This window comes from Lissotriton vulgaris, chromosome 1_1, assembly GCF_964263255.1.
Source record: "Lissotriton vulgaris chromosome 1_1, aLisVul1.2, whole genome shotgun sequence".
NCBI lineage: Eukaryota > Metazoa > Chordata > Amphibia > Caudata > Salamandridae > Lissotriton > Lissotriton vulgaris.
Genome location: NC_141685.1, coordinates 2,093,031,795 through 2,093,053,619, shown reverse-complemented (window position 1 = coordinate 2,093,053,619; position 21,825 = coordinate 2,093,031,795). Strand labels below are relative to the sequence as shown.

The 21,825-nt window shown below is 44.9% G+C and overlaps 1 protein-coding gene across 1 annotated transcript in view; it reads right to left on the bottom strand.

Annotated features, from left to right (window-relative positions):
* Nucleotides 1–21,825, bottom strand: part of ANO2 (anoctamin 2) — a 1,660,301-nt gene that overhangs the window by 49,171 nt on the left and 1,589,305 nt on the right. The window contains exons 21-23 of the mRNA XM_086939055.1: nt 13,755–13,907; nt 13,589–13,641; nt 9,022–9,203 (exon numbers count right to left, since the gene is read on the bottom strand). Of these exons, the coding sequence (XP_086795181.1) occupies nt 9,022–9,203; nt 13,589–13,641; nt 13,755–13,907 (388 nt within the window). The remainder of the gene's footprint in view (nt 1–9,021; nt 9,204–13,588; nt 13,642–13,754; nt 13,908–21,825) is intronic.

The window sequence follows — 21,825 nt, the reverse complement described above, 5'->3', positions numbered from 1 at the left end:
GCACACAGCCACGACCCTACGGCTACCCAGACGGCAAGGCAATTTAAAAACAATAAACAATAGCAAACTTCCTGGCTGAAGGCAAAAGGTTCAATATATGTATATCAAAATCACAATATGCAGTTGCCTGCTTTATTTGTCCTTTTTATGGCTTCTAAGGTTGTATCTCTGCTTCGCTGGTACTGTCTGATCGGAAAATAGTGTATCACTAGCAGCTGTTGCAGAGTTTAAGTTCGCAGATAACAAAGTTTCTTCTGATGCTGGAGACAAATGTTCAGTGTTCAAAGGAGTTTTTTCAGGAGGAGAGTCAGGTTTTGAAGTGTCAGTAATCAAATCGGCATCGCTGAAAGGGATAAATTTCGGGGTGATTTCAGATTCGGAGGCACCAATTCCCTTCTTCACCCAGTCGTCGTAAGGCAGTGGCAACGGAACACGCTTTACGTGAGAAGCGTGGATCCAGTGTTTGCGGCCAGCGACACGTACGGCTGTCCTCGTTGCCAGCAGGACCTGGAAGGGGCCGATGTAGCGAGGCTGAAGATTCTTTGTCCTCGCGAAGTTTCTGACCACCACGTGGTCGCCGGGTTTCAGTTGATGCCCTGGACTCTCCGGAGGTTTTGGCAAAGCATCGAAGACCTGTTGATGAATAAGACTCAATTTAGCAGTCAAGTCGTAAAGGTAGTCTATCAACATAGGATATTCAATGGAGCAAAACTGTTTAGGCCTCGGCACACCCCAGATATTTGCCGGGCGGCCAAACACAATCTCGTATGGAGAAAGCCCTATTCTAGAATGCACTGTTGCTCTCGTTGATAACAAGGCCAAAGGAAGTGCGTCTGGCCAAGCTAAACCTGTGGATGCTTGTATTTTGGCTATCTTAAGCTTGAGGGTGCCATTATAACCCTCGACTAAACCAGCAGACTGGGGATGGTTTGCACTATGAAATTTCTGTTTCAATCCTAGGCCGGCACACACACTCTGCATAACTTTCCCTATAAACTCACTTCCGTTATCTGACCATACAATCCGTGGCATTCCATACCTAGGGAAAAATTCCTTGAGAAGAACTTTGGCAGTAGGTAGAGCAGTGTTGTCCTTTAGTGGGTATGCTTCTATCCACCTGGAAAAAGCACAAACTACCACCAGGACGTACTTTAAATTGTTGCAGCGTTCCATGTGAATGAAGTCTAACTGAATCACTTCAAAGGGGCAGGAAGGAGGAGCGAAATGACCAGCTGGAGTTGGAGTTCCCTTGCCAGGATTATGCATCAAGTACACCATACAATTTTTCACCACTCTCTCTGCACACTTACTGATTCCCTCATTCTTCCAGACCGGAGCCAACATCTTACATATCCCTTTAGAACTTATGTGCGCCATTCCATGCGCCATCGTCACTACTGCAAGCACATACGCATCAGGCAACATCCAACACTGCTGTTCTGTCAAATCAATCCAACATCCATTCGAGTCCAACTTGCCCGTACTTTCTCTCCATACACGTTTCTCTTCCTCAGTCGCTTCTTTCTGAATCTCTTTCACACTTTCCATAGTGTCCTCACACATTCCAGACTCAGCAATCCATCTTGCAGACGTAGCAACATACATTCTACTCATCGTGTCTCTAGCTGTCTGTTTAGCAATTTCATCAGCAAAAGCATTCCCACGACCAACATCATCCGTGATTGCTTTATGAGCACTGCACTTCACAATCGCAACTTCAGTCGGTAAGGTTAGAGATTCCAACAAGTCGTTAACTAGCTGACCATGTTGGATCTTAGTCCCATGGGACGTAATGAAACCTCTTTCTCTCCACAATCGGCCAAAACTATGGGCCACGCCAAATGCGTACTGACTATCTGTAAACACATTCACTCTCTTTCCCTCAGCTAAAACACACGCTCTCGTTAGAGCTATTAATTCTGCAGCTTGGGCAGAATTCTGACTTACTCTTGCAGTCTCCACAATCGTCTTCAAAGTCGTTACTGCGTAGGCAGCAGTCACATCACCATTCTCCAATTTAAAACATGACCCGTCCACATACAGCGTACCATCCGGATCTGATAGGGGAGTATCTTTCAAATCGATACGTCCTTTTGTCTCTTCCTCCGTTTTAAAATAGCAGTCATGTGGCTCAGAATCACTCGACTCTTGATCAGTCGGCAACAATGTTGCTGGATTCAATACATTGCATCTTTTGATCTGAATATGACTCGCTAGTAATGTCAGCTCGTAACCAGATAATCTCGCACTAGTAAGGTGTTGTGTCTTCGTTCGGTTCATGAGTGTATCCACTGCATGAGGAACCATGACCACTAGCATATTGTTCATCACCAAACCAGCAGATTGTCGAATGGAAACTGCAGCTGCCGCTGTAGCTCTCAAACAACTAGGCAACGCTCTAGCTACCGGATCTAATGTTGATGAAAAATACGCACAAGGGCGTTGTTTATCACCAAACTTCTGCGTCAGAACACTCAACGCACAACCTTCTCTTTCGTGAACGTAGAGCGTGAATGGCTTGCTGTAATCAGGTGTACCCAATACAGGAGCTGAACACAATGCTTTTCGTAATTCAGTAAAACTCTCTTGACATTCATCAGACCATGGCACCGGACTCGGAACATTTTTCCCAGTCAAAGCTACCAATGGTTTCGCTAAAAGAGAAAAATTTGGAATCCATTGCCTACAATAAGAGGTAATACCTAGGAAGGCACGTACTTCTCTCTGTGTGCGTGGAACACTCATCTGCGTAATGGCTTTTATTCTTTCTGGGGTCAACTTCCTTCCCTCCTTTGACAAGAGATGACCTAGGTAGGTCACTTCTTGGCAGCAGTATTGCATCTTGGAAGGAGACACTTTGTGATTCAAATTAGACAAATGATGCAATAGGGAAATTGTAGCTGCTTTGCAAGTTTCCTTGTCATCGGCAGCCACTAAAAGATCGTCTACGTACTGTACAAGGGCAGAACCTGGAGGAAGGACAAAAGAATCTAACTGACTTTTTAATGCTTGACTGTAAATTGATGGACTTTCACAATAGCCTTGTGGAGCGCGTTTAAATCTGAAACTGCGACCTCCTAAACAGAAGCCGAAAATATCCCTACTTTCTTCGGCTATCGGAATGCTGAAAAAGGCATTCTTTAGGTCAATAACTGAGAACCATGTAGCTGTGGCAGGAATCAATGTTAACAAGGCAGTAATGTCTGGCACTACAGGAAACTGCGGGATTACAATCTTATTAACTTCTCTAAGGTCTATGACAAACCTATAAACTGGAGGTTTTGTAGGATCAGTTCGTTTCAGAATCGGTAATACAGGACTGTTACAGACATTTCCTCTAGTTTCCTCAACCACACCCTTCTTAATCAAGTCTTGCACAATCAATAAAAGTGCACGCTCACCTTCACTCGAGATTTTGTATTGAGGAATTCTTGGAAATTTTATATTCGTTTTCAAGGTTACTACATACGGTGGAATTTCTAAGAGACCTACATCGTTGGGACCAGTCGCCCAAAGAGAATCAGGGAGTGAACGTAGCTCCGGCGGGAGTGCGTCCATTGACAAATACATCGGAGAGGTGATATTTTTTCCCAACGTTAGCTGTACTCCTTCCGGAGAACAGTACAATGTCGCATATAGTCTTTTTAACAAATCTAAACCAAGCAGGTTTTCATTACAACCTGTTGTCAAAATCAGGGGTGCTTTCAATTGGCACGGTCCAACAGAAATAGACAAAGGACCAGATATCGGGTTGTACACAGGGGCGCCTGAAAAACCTACGGAAACATTTGTTGAGCCAGACAAAGGTGCGCCAGGGAGTTTCGCATGAATGATAGAACTTTTTGCGGCACCAGTATCCAACAGAAACGGTTCGACTACACCTGATGTTGCTACTGCGACATAAGGCCCACTCTGATCCACTGGAACTGATACTACTCCCTCTCTCTGTCCATGGCCGTCCTAGTACCCATTTTGCTGAAAACCCTCATCTACTTCACAATAATCTTCAACAAGATATTGTTGAGATCTATTTTGCTGAGCAGATTGTCCATTTCGCTGATCAAAGTGATTGGAGGGACGATCATTCGTTTGTGGAGGCATAGCACCTCGTCCTCGTCCTCTAGAATTCTGCACAAAACCACCACGACCTCTCTGAGCTGCTGCTGCATTATTTTGTGCTAAGATCGGACATTCATTTTTATAGTGACCCTCTTTCTTGCAGTACGCGCACTGATTCCATTGATATTGAGGCCTTGATGTACTATAATCTGTCCTTTGGTATGAGTTTTGCTGCGTATTAGTCTGATTCGCGCGAGGCGGATACGCCTGCTGCAAAAGAACTTTAGTTTTTAGATCTTTCGTTTTCTTTTCTGATTTCTCCTTTTCCTCTTTATCTCTATTTTCGTAGTACTGTGCAGTCGCAAGTATTTGCGCTGTCGTAGATACAGCCCACGCACTTTCTGAGTCTTTCAATTTATTGCATAATTCAGGTAACAAATTATGCACAAATTTATCTACAAACAGTCTTTGCCCTCCTTCTGTGCTCATATCCTGACCACTATGATCTACAAAAGTCTCTTCGAACCTCGTGAAGAAGTCCGAGACACTTTCGTCTTTCTTTTGCCTACATGCTGACAACTTGTCCCAATTAACACGTAATGCGGGCATCAGAGTCTTCATTAGATCAATTATTCTACCTGGCAGATTAGCAATCAAAGGTTCGGGTTTTGCACCACCTATTTGTTGACCATCTGCTGCAGTGATAGCTGCCCAATCACCACCCAAAGCAGCCTGATGATCCTCTCTACGAATTTTAGCCCACACTGGTTGCGGAACTACATTACCAAACAACATATCAATGTCGGCTAAGTTCATTATACAAGCCTCAACTGTCTGTGTTAATTCCTTGTAATATCCGGCTGGATTCTTACGTGGATCTGGCAAGGCCTGTTTCACCGCTAACACTTCTGCTCGCTTCCATGGAATGTGTATCCACACTCGTTGGAACTGTGCCGGAGCAGCTACAATACCAGCATTATGATCAGCTTGCACAGCTTCGCGCCAAATTGGAGGAACCTCCCTCATAGGATATTGGCGACTTAGCTTCACTTTACCTTTTTCTAAATCTCTCGGTGAACGAAGAGATGGATCATTCCTAAAACTTAAAATGAGTTCCATCGCTTCCTTTATATTCTCACCCACTATCATTCCAGCAGCAAACTCCTTTTGAACCCTAATTAAATCTTCCAAATCTGATTCGACATCTTCTTCGTCTATCTCTTCACGTAACAACGAGCACATCTCATCAAAGACGTATCGTTGTGTTGGTTCCCCCCACTGCATAAATGTGTCTAACACATTTCTCGTACTATATCTTCTACCCTTCGAAATCCATCTGAGAGCCGTGGAATCTAAAACTCCCCGTTCCTCAGTACTTGGAAGCTGACTCCGTCTCTGAACAGAGTCAGTAGTAGGAGTCTTAATCAAAGTTTTATATAAAGGAGACAGCATATTAGTAACAGAATCAGTGATTCTTCGACGAACAGAAAGTGGAGTTAGCACACTCGCAGACATAGAGAATGCAGTAGAGGTAGGAATAGATGATGAAACAGTAGGAGTATCGAGGAAAATAGTTTCTGGAGCAGTAGGTACAGGGGCTGGCAGTGTAGGAAGAGGAGGAGCTGTAGGAACATTCACATTCATCACATGAGGTACAGGAACTTGATTCTGAGGAACAGGAGCAGGAGCACCAGGTTGTCCAGCAACCGGCAACTGAGCATTCGGGACAGGCGGGGCCGTAGCACCTTGTGCATACGGTGGAGGTGACCGTAACAGATAAGATAGCAGAGGATCGTTTTCGGAGTCCTCCAGTATCTTAGCCATTTTCGATGGCAAGGCAGGATAGCACTTGTCAATCGCTAAGTTATGCTCTCTAATGGCTACATCTATGGCCTTCTCACACTCGTTAGCCTGCAACTGTTTAGTCGCTTGCTCTAGAGTTAACTCTTCTTGTTCTTTCTGCTCTTTCTTTAACCTTTTCATTTCTCTCTGTTTGGATTCTTTCCGCCAATAACGGAAAGAATCAAACATTGCCGGCCGGGCTTTCTTCTTGAACAATTTCGCTTCTAAGTTGTCGAGAATCTCTGGTTCAAAACTACCATGCAGTGGCCAACTAAGGACACCATCCTTCTTACAATAACGGACCCATATCTCATTATAAGATATAGGACCCACGCCATATTTGCAATATAAATCATATAGGGGAGTCCCAATCGGAGGAACCAAACAAGAGTCCTCCAATCGTGAGTCACTGTTGCAACTAAAACAAGACAACATTTTCCGACTTACCATTTTCAGTCCGGAACACAAAACAAACAAACACGGAACAAATATGTGCACTTGAACCAAGAACTTAGGCCTACCAAAACGAACTGATGTATCGATACCCAAAACTAAACCAAATAGATTATCGTAACTAGAACAACCAGTGATAATCTGACAAAACCAAACCAAACCAAGAACCGATCAAGGATTTTTAACAATCCTCACAAAGTAACCAGCTAGCTATCACTAAATACTTAACTGAGTCACTGAAGACGTCACCAAGGAGAAACCCGTCACGTTTCGCCGTACTAAGGACTGCACCACTTCGGGTCCAAGACAGGGCGACGGTCAAGGCAACGGCCCACTGCAGCCGTCCTGAACGGGAAACCCTCGTGGAAGAGAACTTCGGGCCACTTTTGCGATATGCCGGGATCGATGAAGTGGGGCGCCTCCCTCAGGAATCTTCACACGAAGCTTCTCGAACTCTTCAGGCTTTTGGACCGGTACCGAATGACGTCGCCCTACGTTGGGCGCCAATTGGAGTTCTGGACTTTTTGGTTCCGTCCAGAGGTGTCAGGGTACAACACCCAAAGACCCCGGAGTTCCACCTGCCTTGGTGCACAAATGAACAGAAACACGGGCTTCTCGATGGTGGCGTCAAAGACCAAAGGTTTATTACTGCAGGGACACAGAAGTCACAGAATCTACACACGGGCAGAGACTAGGAGCCTGTTCGATTTGTACAAAGTGGGTTGCTCCTTATATACGAAATTTTAAGCTGGGGGCGAATTCTTTACATGTAATACATTCCCAAAACCTTTGTGTCTAAAACAATAAATATTTGGTGTTACACAGGAACCGTCGATAATATCTGAGGCCAAACATTGCGAAGAGAGGGGTTCCCACTAGTTTGTCACAATTCCCTGTCAATATTGCATTCAGGACCCGGACCGCCTCATCGTAAAGTTCGTTACCTCCCCCTAATAAAGATTCAGAAAGAAAGAAACAGAGCCAGGTGTGGAAGATAGAAAAGTGGGATAAGGGATGTTTGTGGGTTGTAAATGGGCAAGGCTACCGGCTTCGGCCGCCTAATCATGATCAGGTACAATGGACACGAAGACCAGTTTGGCAGGACTGGCCTCGGGCAGAGGAGGCAGCCTTTGTCGAGTCATGCAGCTACAGCGTGATCTGGTTTAAGGTGCACGTGTCATAAAAGGGTGAATCTCCGGCTAAGGCTACGTGTCCTTAATCAAAGTGGAGTGAATAAAGTGATCAGAGGCTATTGCATATGTGAGGGCAAGGAAACACAAAATGGCGGCCATGATCTAAGATGGATGCCGTGGGTATATCAGAAATATGTCAATGGAAGGAGTGCTCTTGCTCGTAGCGTAGCGAAAACACTAGGATATACTAAATGGATCATTTGCGGTTCACTGATACCAATATTATGTATTTCCGACGAACTTGAAAACACGGGTTCAAGTCGTCACGGAACCGTCACGGAACCTCAAACTCCTAGACTTAGAGATTGTCCCTATAAATCAACTTATCATGTCTCGTCCCATTATGTACTGACATAGACTTTGGTCTATAGATTAGGTAAAAAGCTATAGAAATGCAATCAAGGCTCTCTTAAAACACCCCGGCTGTGAGAGGATTGCCTGGTTTGCTAATATCAAGGCCATGTTGTATGAGAAAGGCCTGCAGTCACTCTGGGATACCCCTGTTATAGCAAAACAAGTACCTCGCTCCCTGGTTAAAGAACGACAAAAGGAACATTTGTGGATGAGGGAATTGAAATATGTCAAATCGGAAATTCAGACTATTTTTTAGACATTAAGCCTACTCCTGTTTATGGATTATTCATTGATATCCATGCAGGTCCCATCTCTTTGCAACTTTTTTATTAAATGGAAGTATGGGGATCTGTCATTAAATCGTTTTTTTGTATAAGATGGGGTGTGCAGTACTGTAGCTCTAACAAGTGTCCATCGTGTAATTTTGCGGAAGAAACGTCACATAATTTTGCCTTTTTCTGCCCAGCCTACAATAGACCACAAAAACTATGGGTTATTCCAGAATATAAACTTTTGGGTTATTGTCATTATGATCATTCACTACACACTTACATTCTTACACAATAGAGAGGTAATTGTTGTTGGGATGACAAAAAGTTTGCATGCTGCTTGGATTATCCGTATACACAGTGTCAAAGTGTTAAAGCAATGATGCCTTAAAATGACGTTTCCTTTCTGTAAACACACGCGTCAACCCTCTTAGGGTTTCCCAATTGTTTTGTTTACTTTGCATTTTATTTATTGTGGTACTGTAGCCTGTCAGAGATTGTTGGTATTTATTTATCGTTTTATCTGTTTTTCCTTTTTACCTGCTGTCCTGTGTTTTATGGATCTCTGTATCCGAAATCAACATTTTTGATGATAATGAAAAACACTGACTGGTGAAGTCCTTAATGTAGTCAGGTTCTGTTGTAGACCGTCTAAATAGAGATGGACTGACAGATCGTGATGCAAATTTTGGTTGAGACCAGCATTTATACATATAAGACTTATGATCCTCTATATTGACAAACCAGGTAAATGTAACACACACACACACACAAATGTGCTTTAATTTCAATAGTTAACACTATTCTAAAACTACAAGGACGATTGCAGGACATTTATAAAATGACATTACCTGCAGAATGTCACACCCTGTATATATTCGGAATTGTAGGGCTGTGTTCCTTCTTTGAGGTCACTGACATTGAAATATGAGAGCGTATGATTGGTGAAGCCATGCATGGTCCCATTTTGACTATACATGTACTGATACACAAGACGTGGGATGAAGTCTGATGTGACTGAAATTACAAACGCCTGCGGGACAAAAGATAATCATTTAAATGTACTTGCGGCAACGTATTGCACAGAAATGACAAATACAAACATAGAGATGCAGTCTTTAGGTGGGATGAGGATAAATGGATGGGAGACATGCTTAGCAGACAGTGATACGTTTTGTATGGCTCAAAGCAATATATATCTGTATGAAAGTAGACAAAATCAAAATGTACGTCCATGGAGGTAAAGATTAAAATATTTTGAGTATAAGTATTCCTTTACACTCAATACACTTTTAAAGCCTTACACGTCAAGAGAATACAATAAAAAACAGTTAAAGCACATTACAAAAAAACAAAAAAATATAATATTACAGGCATAGCATAATTCATCAAAGATTTTACGTCACAGAGACACAGTAAAGGCATCCAAGCCATCAGGCATTAAGTGTGGAAGAACAAGCTCTCTGGGACGGGGCTCATATCAACATAAAAGAAGGAAACACACTCCACTGACCCATGGAAATAAATTATGCTAGCACGGGTATCATAAAACACAAACGACAAACATCAATCACCTATTCACTTCAATTAAAAGTCTCAAGTCCCATCCACAGATGGACTTTACCTCCTTTGCATCACATTACTGTCCTTTGCCTGGTTTGCTTCCTGTTGCTCTCTCCGCTCCAACTAGAGTGCTAAAATTCTCTATTCATGATAAATGTGCGCATACCTGCATTCCATGATGCTGGAATCAGAGCTGAGGGCATGTCCTACAGAGGCGACTGCAGTATATGAACAAAACAAAGGGTTTCTGGTTGAACTGACTTTTTGTATCTCTACCCCTAACATGTGTAAAACCGTACCGCACGCAAAAGACCCTGGCGTAAACTCCGCTTAGCGGACTTCCACGCCCTCTTGGAATCTGATCCGTTGGGCCCTTTTTCTGATGTTGAATCAGGCTACGACTCGTTCTGTACTTGGTTAACCCAGGCACTGGATAGACTTATTCCAGTAACATGGGGCATAGGACGCATGCAGGACGCCAATCCTTGGTATAATAATACTTTGGCGGGCCTTAAGAAGATCTGTAAGAGGTATGAACGCGACTGGAGAAAAGACTATTCCACTGAGAAAAAGGCCTGCTATTTAAAACAACTTAAGATATATCATAAAGCCATCTGCAGGACTCGGGGGGAGCACTATGCCACCGAAATAAAAATTTGCCCTAATCCGGCTGAGGTGATTTTTAAAATTCTTAAGGAACTCAACACAAAGAAATCCGCTAACAATATTGTTACTTCAGCGGCTCAGTGCGAAGAGATAGCCTCCTTCTTTGTGGAGAAGATCCGGGGCATCTATCAAGCCTTCACTCCTGTGACTCTGCCCTGCGGTAGCTTAGACACGAGACTTAGTTCTGTCTCTAGGTTATCGGCTATCCCCGAAATCTCTGAATAAAGGTTCGGTCAGCTAACTAAGCTTATTAAATCGGGTTCCCCGGCGGACCCCCTTAAGACTGCCCAATTCAGAGACTCTTCTCTGTACTGTCTTGCCCCATTACATAGACTTATTAACGCCTCCTTTTCGACCGCAACTGTGCCTGTTAAGTGGAAACAGGCATGGGTCTCTCCCATATTAAAAAAAAGTCCACCTTAGACCCCCGGAAGACCGAAAACTTTAGACCTATATCGTTGCTTCCTTGGGCTACTAAGATTGCTGAGGCTGATGTAAATTCCATTCTTACCAACGTTTTAATCACCAATGACACTCTGGATGAAAATCAGCACGGGTTTCGTGCCGGTCATAGCACAGAGACAGCGCTCTTGGCTATGACGGAGCATCTTCGGGCCTCTCTTGATCAGGGCCAAACGGCAGCACTGATCCTATTGGATCTCAGTGCTGCATTCGACACTGTCTCCCACCAGATCCTGCTCCACCGGCTTGAAGAGGCAGGGATCACGGATATGGCTCTTCCTGACCAACAGATAATTTCGTGTTTCCACTCCTCGTTTCCTTTATAGGGTGTACTCTATTGAGCAGGATGTTCCTCAGGGCTCAAACCTGTACGTTCAGCCGCTGGATGCTGTCACCAAAGCGTGGGACCTTAACATCGTGTCGTACGCTGACGACATGCAGCTAGTGGTCGCCCTATCGGAAGGTATTGCTATGGACCATCTCAAGTGTAATGCAGGCCTGGCTGCTGTAGCAGAGTGGATGACAGCTAACTGCTTACAGCTTAATGCCACCAAGACAGAGGTGCTATTGGTGGGTAGAAATACGGATTTATGGGGAGACCATTGGTGGCCTTCTACACTAGGGAAAGCTCCTATACCCAAGTCAGAAGTAAAGAACTTGGGAGTCTGGTTAGATTCAACACTAAGCTTCAGCACCCAAACAAAAAAGGTTGCCGCTACTTGTTGCGGCATACTACGCAGTTTGAAAGCAGCCTTGAAATTTTTTGACCCTGCCACCAGACAACTAATTGTTCAATCTACGGTGTTGTCCAGATTGGACTATGCCTCCTCTCTGCTCCTGGGTGCTAATAAAGTGGAAATTGCCCGTCTGCAATGCATTCAAAATGCGGCTGCTAGAGCCTTAATAGGTCTGCCTTAATAGGTCTGCCTCGTTTCAGTTCTACCTCTAGAACTATTCGGAAACTCCTCTGGCTTCCTGTAGCCCAGCGGATACAGTTTAAGGTCTTATGCATATCATTTAAAATCTTAAAAAAGTCGACCCCTAAAATGCTCGGACCATTGCTGAAGATGTATGTGCCTACACGGGCTCTACGTTCAGCTGGTCAGAATCTGGTTGAGATCCCCCAGTTCAAGCGATGCAGAGCCGGTGGACATTCCTTCCGTTTTTTAGCAGCAAAATTATGGAATACTCTACCGGTCCATATTCGAGAAATGAAGGAGCTGTATCAATTCAGGAAAGCCATCAAAACTCACCTATTTCCTTAAAATAATCTTTGTGTCCTTTCAGTTCTCAGTTTCGTTTTACTCAGGATTAGCGCCGGGACACCCCTTTGCTGGGGCAGCTGTGCGCTCTATAAATGACGTAACATAACATAACATAACATAACATCTGTACCATAAATTATGTTTAATGCTCTGGAAAGCCAAAATGAGTACATATGTTCTATAAATTCCTAAATATCTTCCTCACCATGTCTCACATTCATTGTGAACATAGAAGGCGAGTGCTCTCGTTGTTCTTTTAAAGTAAGCTGTGAAGTTGCCGTTGCTATTTTTTTTTAGCTTGCTAGAATATTTTCCTCACATGGCTGATGAAGATATTTGTGAATTTATAGAAAATGTGCTCTCATTTCAGTTTCTAATCACATTCCATAACCTCTATGTGAAAATCATAACAGAACATGGCTCATCAAACCCCAACCACGGATCAGCATTTTTCACAGGGTAAAATTACCTTAGAACTCGCCATAGTTCTTAAAACTAATGCAATACCACCAACAAATATCTTTAGATTGTGCGTAAAGTCTGTTATCGCTCTTTATATTTGTTCCTTTTTGTGATGCTCAAATCCACGCATTCATTGCATTGCATTTAAGAGGGTCATACAGACAGAGCCTTATCAGCATAAACACTAAAGAAATCAACAGGTATGTTTCTTCTAACCTTCCACCCAAGTAGTCCTGTGAAATACACAGTAACAAATATTTTTTTCATTAGTCCCCACATTTTAGGGGTCTGATTTACAATAATAGTATTGTCCAAAAGGAAGTGCCTTCCCTGGTAGATGCTGACCAGAGAGGTGTACCTTCCTCAGCTTTCACTAAGCACTCTCTGACTGCACCTCAGTTATTGTCCACCTTAGAGTTTCCTTCTCCCTGGATAGTATTGCTTAATTAATACATTATGCTCCTGTTCTTAACAAATAACAAAATAATTTGAACTAGCTAAGCATCTTTCGTGTTTCAAGTAAAACATTTTATAAAAAATGTACGGCCAAAACTTTAATGCAAGTACTGTGTATTTTTAAAGGACATGCAAAGGACAATAAAAAGTTAGTCATTCGCTCATCTGCACAGCCTTTTATGATATCACTCTTAAACAGTGCTTTAAGAAAAAGGCTAGCGGTAACTTTATACAATTTATTTTACAGCAGTATGGGGAAGAATATAATAAATGTTTCTAATCTGAGTTTGTGCAGACATGTAATTAAGATAAGGCATTACTGCAGTGACCACCATTAATTGTATAAATGGCTTCAATACTGTATACCCATAAAAGGAGAATGCCTTGGTTATAAATTACTACATAAGAGAAGCTATAAGAGGAAACTCATTAACTGCCCGGCAGTTCAGAAGGACTTTTCAGCAAGAAGCAGCTCCCCCACGTTAACTCAATTTGTGATTTCTTTTAAATCCATAAATTCAAAGAGACGTAACGCAATACTTACATTAATCATGACGGAAAATTTGCCGATGCCACTTAGAATGTTGTACCAGATTCCTGTAAAAAGATGTCACAGTGAGGCTTCGAAATGAGCAAAAAATGCAATCATTGCACATCATCAAAGCTAACTATAATAAGAAGCGCAGTGCAGATGTAGGCTTGCCGCATACCTATGTCTTTAGAGCGGACAGCATCAGGCCTTCTCAATTCCGCCACAAACTTCTTTGCATCGAGGCGCACTTCTATGACGTTGTTGAGTAGTGCAAACACAGGTGCAAGAGGAAAGGAGGCGACAAATAGGGTGACAAATCCAAATTGGATAACTGCAAAAGAAAAAAGAAGTCTTTCAGCAATAGAAATGTGGCCGCTTGATGTACATAAGCTAAGCAACACCTTGGTGGTCATTGTTCTCAATATAATTCCAGACCTTTTTGTGGCCTAGTGCTTAATTTGAGCCAGAGTTTGCCAACGGCGCTTAATTATCAATAACTTAAGGCGCAAACTCGACCCAAAGATATTAGAACGCTTTTCATAAGGTCGCATTCATTTTTTGTAGTCACGTGGAGACAAAGTGATCTATCCAGACTCACAAGATCAGTAGCCTAATGAAACCTAAGCTGGCCCCACTGCAAAGTGTACAGATGGGTTCCCTGGCCCACCACCTAATACTTCTGCTGAGGGGGCCCCTGGAGCTTGGGGCCCTCCACAATGCAGGGGCTGCGGGGGCTTATGTTACGCCACTGCACAAGATGTTCGGCCTATGCCAAGACTCGAAATTGGTTATCCAGCTCCACGGTCAGCAGCTTTGATAGTTACGCCACATCCTCTCCCCACTTGTAGGGTTTTATGGTTAGTAGTTAGTCCTGTTACAGGCAGCACTAATAGGAGCAATGGGCTGGTGCAAGCTGTCTCCTGACGAGAACTCCGGCACTTATTTTTGTGATGCGATGCAGGGTGCGCTACAAAATTCATTTTATTTATTAAATTGTTTACTTAACTTCAATTATCCATACTCCAGTTTTTAGCACCCACCACCCTGCCCCTCCCCCGCCTCTCCGCCCCACCGAAACTCCCTCCACGGGCCGTGGCTGGGAGACTGTGGGTTTTCTCCAGAATGGCGGATGAATGCTAGAGAAACCTAAGTGTGCATGTGTGTTTTGGTCAGCCGGAGAAGGGCAGCCAAACACATATGTGTACTTAGTGAGTGCACAAGCACTCCTCCTCTCATCTCCGATGCCGGGCTGCTCCATGCACAAGCTGGCGTAGAGCTGGAAAAACAAAAAATAAAACAATGCTCTGCGCCAGGCATTGGGGTGACTGTCTTCCGCCACTATATAAAACTTTATAAATAAAATAAAATAAACAAATAAATTGCAGAGGAGCTGCCACTGACCAGTTATAGCTTCACAACCAAGGAAAAGCCAGAAGATTAGTGAGAGCTCTGAAGCCTTTTAGCAGTGTTCATACAGGCAGTGGGTGGCTAGACTGACTAGTGTTGGAAGTGGACTGAATATATTTTTTGGGGCATCAGCACTTATGCTCTTTTACAAAATAAGCAATGGATACACACATGCTTCCCGTAATACAGAACAAGCAGTGCATAAAACAGTACCTCCATGTAGACTCTGTGCACTGGGTCTCTACTACCTTGGTCACAGTGCATGTGCTCTGACCCCTAAAACAGGTAAAAATTGGCATTACTCCTATTTGGCATTTTTAACTTACTTGTAGGTAGTTAGTATATGATACAACGTGTACCCCGGGCTTGTAGGTCAAACGTCAATAGTGGACTTAAGCACCTATTTTGCCACCACTAATGTAGCAATACAAAACATGACTATAAGCCTGCCACCATGAACCTGAAAGTGCAGTTTTAAACTGCAGATATTAATAAGTCACACCTAATTAAGCCTTCATGGTGGCCAATAAGGCTGGGTGCATGATATTTCACAATGGGACATGCAGAGATGTAATGTAAAATATATTCTTAGAGGGACTAGGCCCCAAAGGTATGTTCAATGTAGCAGAGTTAGCTATACCATAGGAAAGAAATGGGAGTTAATATTAAAATAAAATATGTTGTCGCCACCTAGGAACCAGTCAAAAAGTTAATTCTTGGACTTGCTAAAATATTTATTACAAACCCAATTTATTGCCAAAGTCGGTTTTATAATAAATGTTAAGAAAAATGCTCTCTTAAAAAGTCACATAAAACCTCTAGAAGTCCATTGGCCTGAGCTTCCAACTGTCATCCAGGAGTTGAATTGAACGATGTCACCAATTCTTGCAGTGGCTCAGCTCAAAAACACTGTAGACCCTTCATAGGCTTCAAGTCCAGTCCCTGCATCTAACCCACTGGATGTAGACTTCCCAGCATGCAGAGCGGTTTAGTGAACACTAGACCACCAGAAGCCTCACTGGAACAACATGACTCCCAGCATTCTAAGTAACATAAAAACGAGGGCACGACAGTCAGAAATGCACATCCTCTACCGGGGATTTGAGCACCTGAAGATATCAGGAACGGTGAGGGCACTGGCACGAAACACTGCCTGCTCTTCATCACCATGGGCCCTGCGCTGGCTGCACAATGTGAAATAGCACAAGCACCAGCTGTAAAGTAGACTTGTGGGAGGGCAACGTAAACCTGGCAGCAGGACTCCTTTGCGACTCGTGCACATAAGCTCGTGGCGAGCAACTCGAGCACCGCAGTCGGAATCTCCAAAGCCTCGGGTGCAAGCTAGAGAGTGCTCCAGTAGGACAACCGATAGGCTGGAGTGTCAACTGTTCATGCAGAGAAGAACCACACAACTGGGCACAAACCAACAACAATGGGCCCTTCCAAATAACGCTGATACTTACACTTACTTGGGACAGTATGCAAGTGTGACCAACTCTGTGCTAGTCTTTCTCCAGGACCATTAGCTCACCCCCACAGACTCAAGGCTGCAGCTGTGTCTCTTGCCAAAATCCAAAGGTTATAAGCCCGAGCAGGACACAATCTGCTTGTCACATAGCTGTCACACTGGCTTTATGAATCCAGTTCTCCTTCCTCTCAATAACAGATTTTTGGGTTCACCTCCTGAAACCACTTATAGATTCCTCAGTTGACAAAGCAAGTTGAGCACACCGGTGGTCAATAGCACATAGCGAATTTCTGGACATATCAGATGTTGGACCCTCCTGGTTATGGCCTCATCACGTGTGAGCTTTCCATCCCATTTTAGTTACCAGTGTGACCAGTGGCCATAAGACATGAATCCAAACATAGGAGGTTAACTTAAAGTTTATTCTCCATAGAAGGTCCCATCCATCCTCATCAACTGCTGCCCAGCCACTGTCCTAGCTCTCTCACCAACATTCCATGTAACCTAAATACATTCCAGTATCATGGTTATATTCACACAACACGTTTAATTATACACAAGAAAACATGGATATTGCACATGGCAATGAACTATTTATACCTCAATTTTAAAATAACTTGGTGCCTTCTTGTGTTGTGCCATCAACCCCTGAAATCCTTTTTATTCAACGCATAAAGAGTCCTTTCTCTTAGTATTAGTTTCACGCATTTCTCTACAAACAGTTGTAGCCGGCATGACTTGCTGGTGGAGGTGGGCAGGGGGGGCACGTGCGGAGCGGGGGGGGGGGGGTTAATTTAATAATAACATTTCAAAAATTAATAAACTTACCTTAGCCTCCGGTCCAGCGTCGCGTCTCCTCTCTCCTCTCCACACAGGAGGCAGTAAGCCTCCCTCCCCTAAACCAATCACAACGCTGCAATGGCAGTCTTGTGATTGGCTAGGACGCCAACCCCACAGGCGTCAATGGGGAGGCCATTTTCTCTATGTAGGCTGCCTACATAGAGAAAATGCGGAATGTGATGACTTGTTTGGTCGGACCTAGAGCTGACCAAACAGCGCCAACAACAGTGGGCTAGCCACGCCTCCCCTGCACTCGAACAGGACCTCCCACCCACCCGCCCCCAACCTGCCTTCTACTTTCTAGTAGTGCAAGAAGCAGAAACATAAATGGTATTCTTAATACCATTTTATGTTTCTGCTTCTCACACTGCGAGAAACCAGTGTTGCGACGCTCCTCTGCCCATGTGGAGGAGCCGCCCCTGTTTACAAATCCCTTGAAAATAAGTAATCTGCACTTGCCCACCACTTAGGAGACTCCTGTATCACCGAGGGATCGCTAGATTGTGTCAGCAGGCGGACTCGATTAATCAGCCTCCTTTCAGGATGCGCCTTCTAATGCCACTGCTGCTCATCTTTAGGAAGTTGTGTTCTTAGCTTTCAATGTTTACCGTTACGCAATGTACACGAATGCCTTAACATTTGGAGTCTTCCCCCACAGCTGCCTCCTGCACATTCAGGTCAAACAAGTCAATTCATTGTAAAATGTAGTCTTTTTTGACAGATTTTAAAAGCAATTTGTCATATTTTGCGAAAAGGGTGAGCCTAATCAGTACACCTTTTCTCTTTAAGGAAAGAGAAGAAACCGATAATAAAATCACGCAGAACGAAACTTCGCTGCTAGTTGAACAATCTTCGGAGAAGGGTGAGATAATATCCTTCTATTCACTGCCTCCACCCATGTCCTGTTTCAAACCCAGCCATTGGGTGGATTTGTCTAGTATTGTGTGATAACTACGTTTCAAAGTGTATTGTCCTAAGAAAACAGTGCCAGTAACAACACGCCATAGAGCTTTTGTCTGACTTTAAAAAAGCGTGTTTTCGCATTTGCTGCAGGCGTTGTTTGCCAGCGTGTCACCGATGCAATAAACCTGGGATGCACTTACTTTTTAACGCCTTGAAACCCGCTGTGTGAACAACGGGGCGTACTGATTGATTGCCTTTGAAAAGCATCTCTGTAAGCTTACAATAATGCGGGAGCGTGGTATGCTGTTGCCAGTCTCAGATTCCTTCTGCAAGGCTGGCGTGAATACCAGCGTGTCAACATGGCCCTCTGGTACAGGGAATGGCCTCTGAACATAGGCTTGCTGCCCTTCATAGATACGAATCAGGTGCCAAAATATCTAATAGCAACAAAAGCGCTCAGTGATCTGTTTATAGGCCTATTTACATTAGTATGCGGATAATGGTAAATAAGAAATAAACACAGCACATTCAGAACAACCTGCTCCTGGTGGTATATAATAATTTAGAGTTCAGTGCATGGTGATTTCCCATTGGTAATCCCAGCTCCATCTCCTGCATCTGCACCTCTGTCGCGCACAGTGCATTTCACCCCTCTCAGCTGAAAGGCCCCCACCCCCACGGGGGACTCCTGCCTCGTGATCAATCAATCAATCAGGGAATTTTAAAGCACGCTACCACCCATGAGGGTCTCAAGGTGCTGGCGGGGGCTGCAGCACTGGGTCAGCTGAAAAGGGATTTGGTGAAGAACGGGGTGCCCCGGCGACGACCCCTCCCTCGAAAGGGCGTGCTGCCCCTACCCTTGGATGAAGTGGAGAAAATCCGGCCACGCCCAGTGAAACGGCCCCCAGAGGACCTGATGGGAGCCAGCAGCTTGTGGTCTTCAGCAGATTTCTTGATCATCTCCTCCAGTGGAGGCCCAAACAACTTTGCCCCAGAAAAAGGAATCTTCATGAGTAACACCTTCTGGGCCGCCTCCGACTTCCAATGGCGCAGCCAAATCTGACGCCGAGCCTGGATGGCAGCCCCCCCAGCGGCACCAGCCGCACCCAGAGTGTCAAAGGAGATGTCCAAGAGAAGGCGCGTCTGTTGCTCCATCAAAGCCAGGGTCGGAACAACATCAGCCCCCTGATCCAGGAGCTCTCCCAGGGACTGGAAATCCTTCAACAAGGATTGTACAGTGCAAAATAAATACGCAGAAGCCCTGATGGTGAAATTCGCAGCCGCATATGAACGTTTAGCCGCCGCGTCCACACGCTTGTCCACGGGGTCAGAAGGAGATGCATCCTCAGAGATGATAGAACCCTGAGAAGCTAGGCCCACAACCAGAGAGTCCACCTTCACCGCTGGAGGGAAATCCTTAGCGAAGTCATCAATAGCGTAACGCTTAGCCAGATAACGGGGAAAAGACTTCTTATAAACATCCAACCATTCCCCCTCAATGACCTTCTTGATGGATGCATGCAGAGGAACAGAATCCGGAGCCTTGCACTGATATTGGATGAAGAAATCCTCGGATAGAACCTCCGCCGCCGGAGGAGGGAAAGCCAAGTTACCCTTGATGTGCGAGAGAACATCACGAAGATCCTGACCCTGGATGTAGCGGCCATGAAGATCCTCCTCCTCTCCCTCAGCATCAGAGACAGGAGTGGGGTCTCCACGTTGGTGCTTTGGAGAGGAAGGACCCTGTCCCTCATCACGCTGTGCAAGGGCCTCAGCCACCGCAGACCAGATCATCATCTGGATGGACTGCGCAGAAAGAGGCTCAGCAGCAGACAGGGAGTCATCCATCGTCCCCGCCGGGACAGAATCCCGCTCCATAACCCTCGAGTGAAAAAACACCAAACAGAATGAAAGCGGAGGAAGGCAGAGGATCCGAACCGGCACAGAACATATATAGTAAAAAAAAACAGCTGAAGTACGTTAAAACCAAACAGCTGCACCTGGAGCAAACAAGACCCCGCCCCCGAAGGGCGGGCCGAGCCCAGACCAATCCCAGTGCGGCGCAGAGCCGCGGGAAGTAGCACTGGAAACCCCGCTGAAGGGGAGAGCGGTAACCGCCGCGTCAAGAAACAACGAGACACTATGGAGGCCTCGGAGATTTGTTTCACCGAAAGGTAAGACATGCAGAGAAGCGCCATGTGTAGGTTTCAACACACATCGCAGCCGCTCACAGCACTATGCGTCCTCGCCACATGACATACATTGCACAAGCGAAGCAGGGCCAGCGGCCGACCGTAAGAAAAAGAAAACGGCGGCCGCATAGCACCATGGGCAATTCCATACATGCAAAAACATGTGCAACATATTGAGCAAATCCAAACATAGTGCCCAGAAGAAAGCGCTGGTCCAACAGAGCCCGCAACCGGGCGAGGACCACAACAAACGACCGGGACGAGGCACGGGCGAAATCACCCCATATCCCCGTCGCCCCCCCTCCCTTTAGACCCATGAAATGCTTAAGCAGAACCTAACCGGCCCCAAGGACCGGGGGAAGGAAGAGGGGAGGGTAATATAAAGTCCAGGTCCCAGGGTCCGCTAAAGCAGGACCTCCAACCAAAACCCAAGAACCTTCTAGAGCAGGTCCAACTTACCTGTACAGCGCCTCTGGAGAGAATCGCGCAAAACGAAAAAAACAGGCTGTTGGTTGGGCCGGCCCGCCTCTTATAGAGGTCAGTGGTGATCTGGTCCGCCATATTGGGAGGGGATGGGAGGCTTTTTTTTACTTTGGAGGGTTCTGGTGTGGAGCTGAAGCTCACTATGTAAGTCATGTGGGGAGGAAGACTAACTAGGAGGTAATGGGCTTCTAGTGCCCCAAACACGCTTGTAGCACCCCTATCATATTATGGAGGCTGGATGTGTGGTCAATGGCAACGTACTCCCACTTTCAGCTGGGTTTCCTGCACCCTAACATACTGACAAAAACCCAGGAGTAAAGAAAGCACCCGGCAGATTTAGCGGGTGAGTTCGCGTTTTCCTCCAGAGGGTCCTTCGCATACATCTGATCCCTTGGTGTCGGAGGAATGATGGTCGGATCCACTGCTTCCAAACACTGCTCCAGGCTTTGTGCCTGAAGCCTTCCAGATGTATGGCTGCAGCAAAGCCACCGATGGAGAGGACCATTGCACCTCTGACTCTTCCACAAGGGCCAGAGCTAACTCAACCCCTCCTCCCCCCTTGATCTGAGCGCAGCAGCATCCCATTGGCACAATGATGGTGGAGTTCAGTTTGCTCACATGAAAAACAACGTGGGGTTGCAGTGGTGACTACTTATCCATAAGGAAGCTAAGATCACTATTTTTCCAGGCGCCACAAAATGAAAAGGAAGAGCCAATTTCAGAGAAAGTTTCCAATGTGCAAATCGTTCGAAGTACCATGATCAAATGTAAAACATACACATTCTCCTGCAGTACGATTACTAAGTCTCGATGACGTTTATTAATTTGAAGTAGAAAGAAAAGACATATAGCTAATTCTGCTAAAATAACTCGGTATATATAGCTATATGAATGTTTACTTCGTATCGTTCATTTAGACCTCTCCGATCGTGTATTTCTATATGCATTAGGATCCC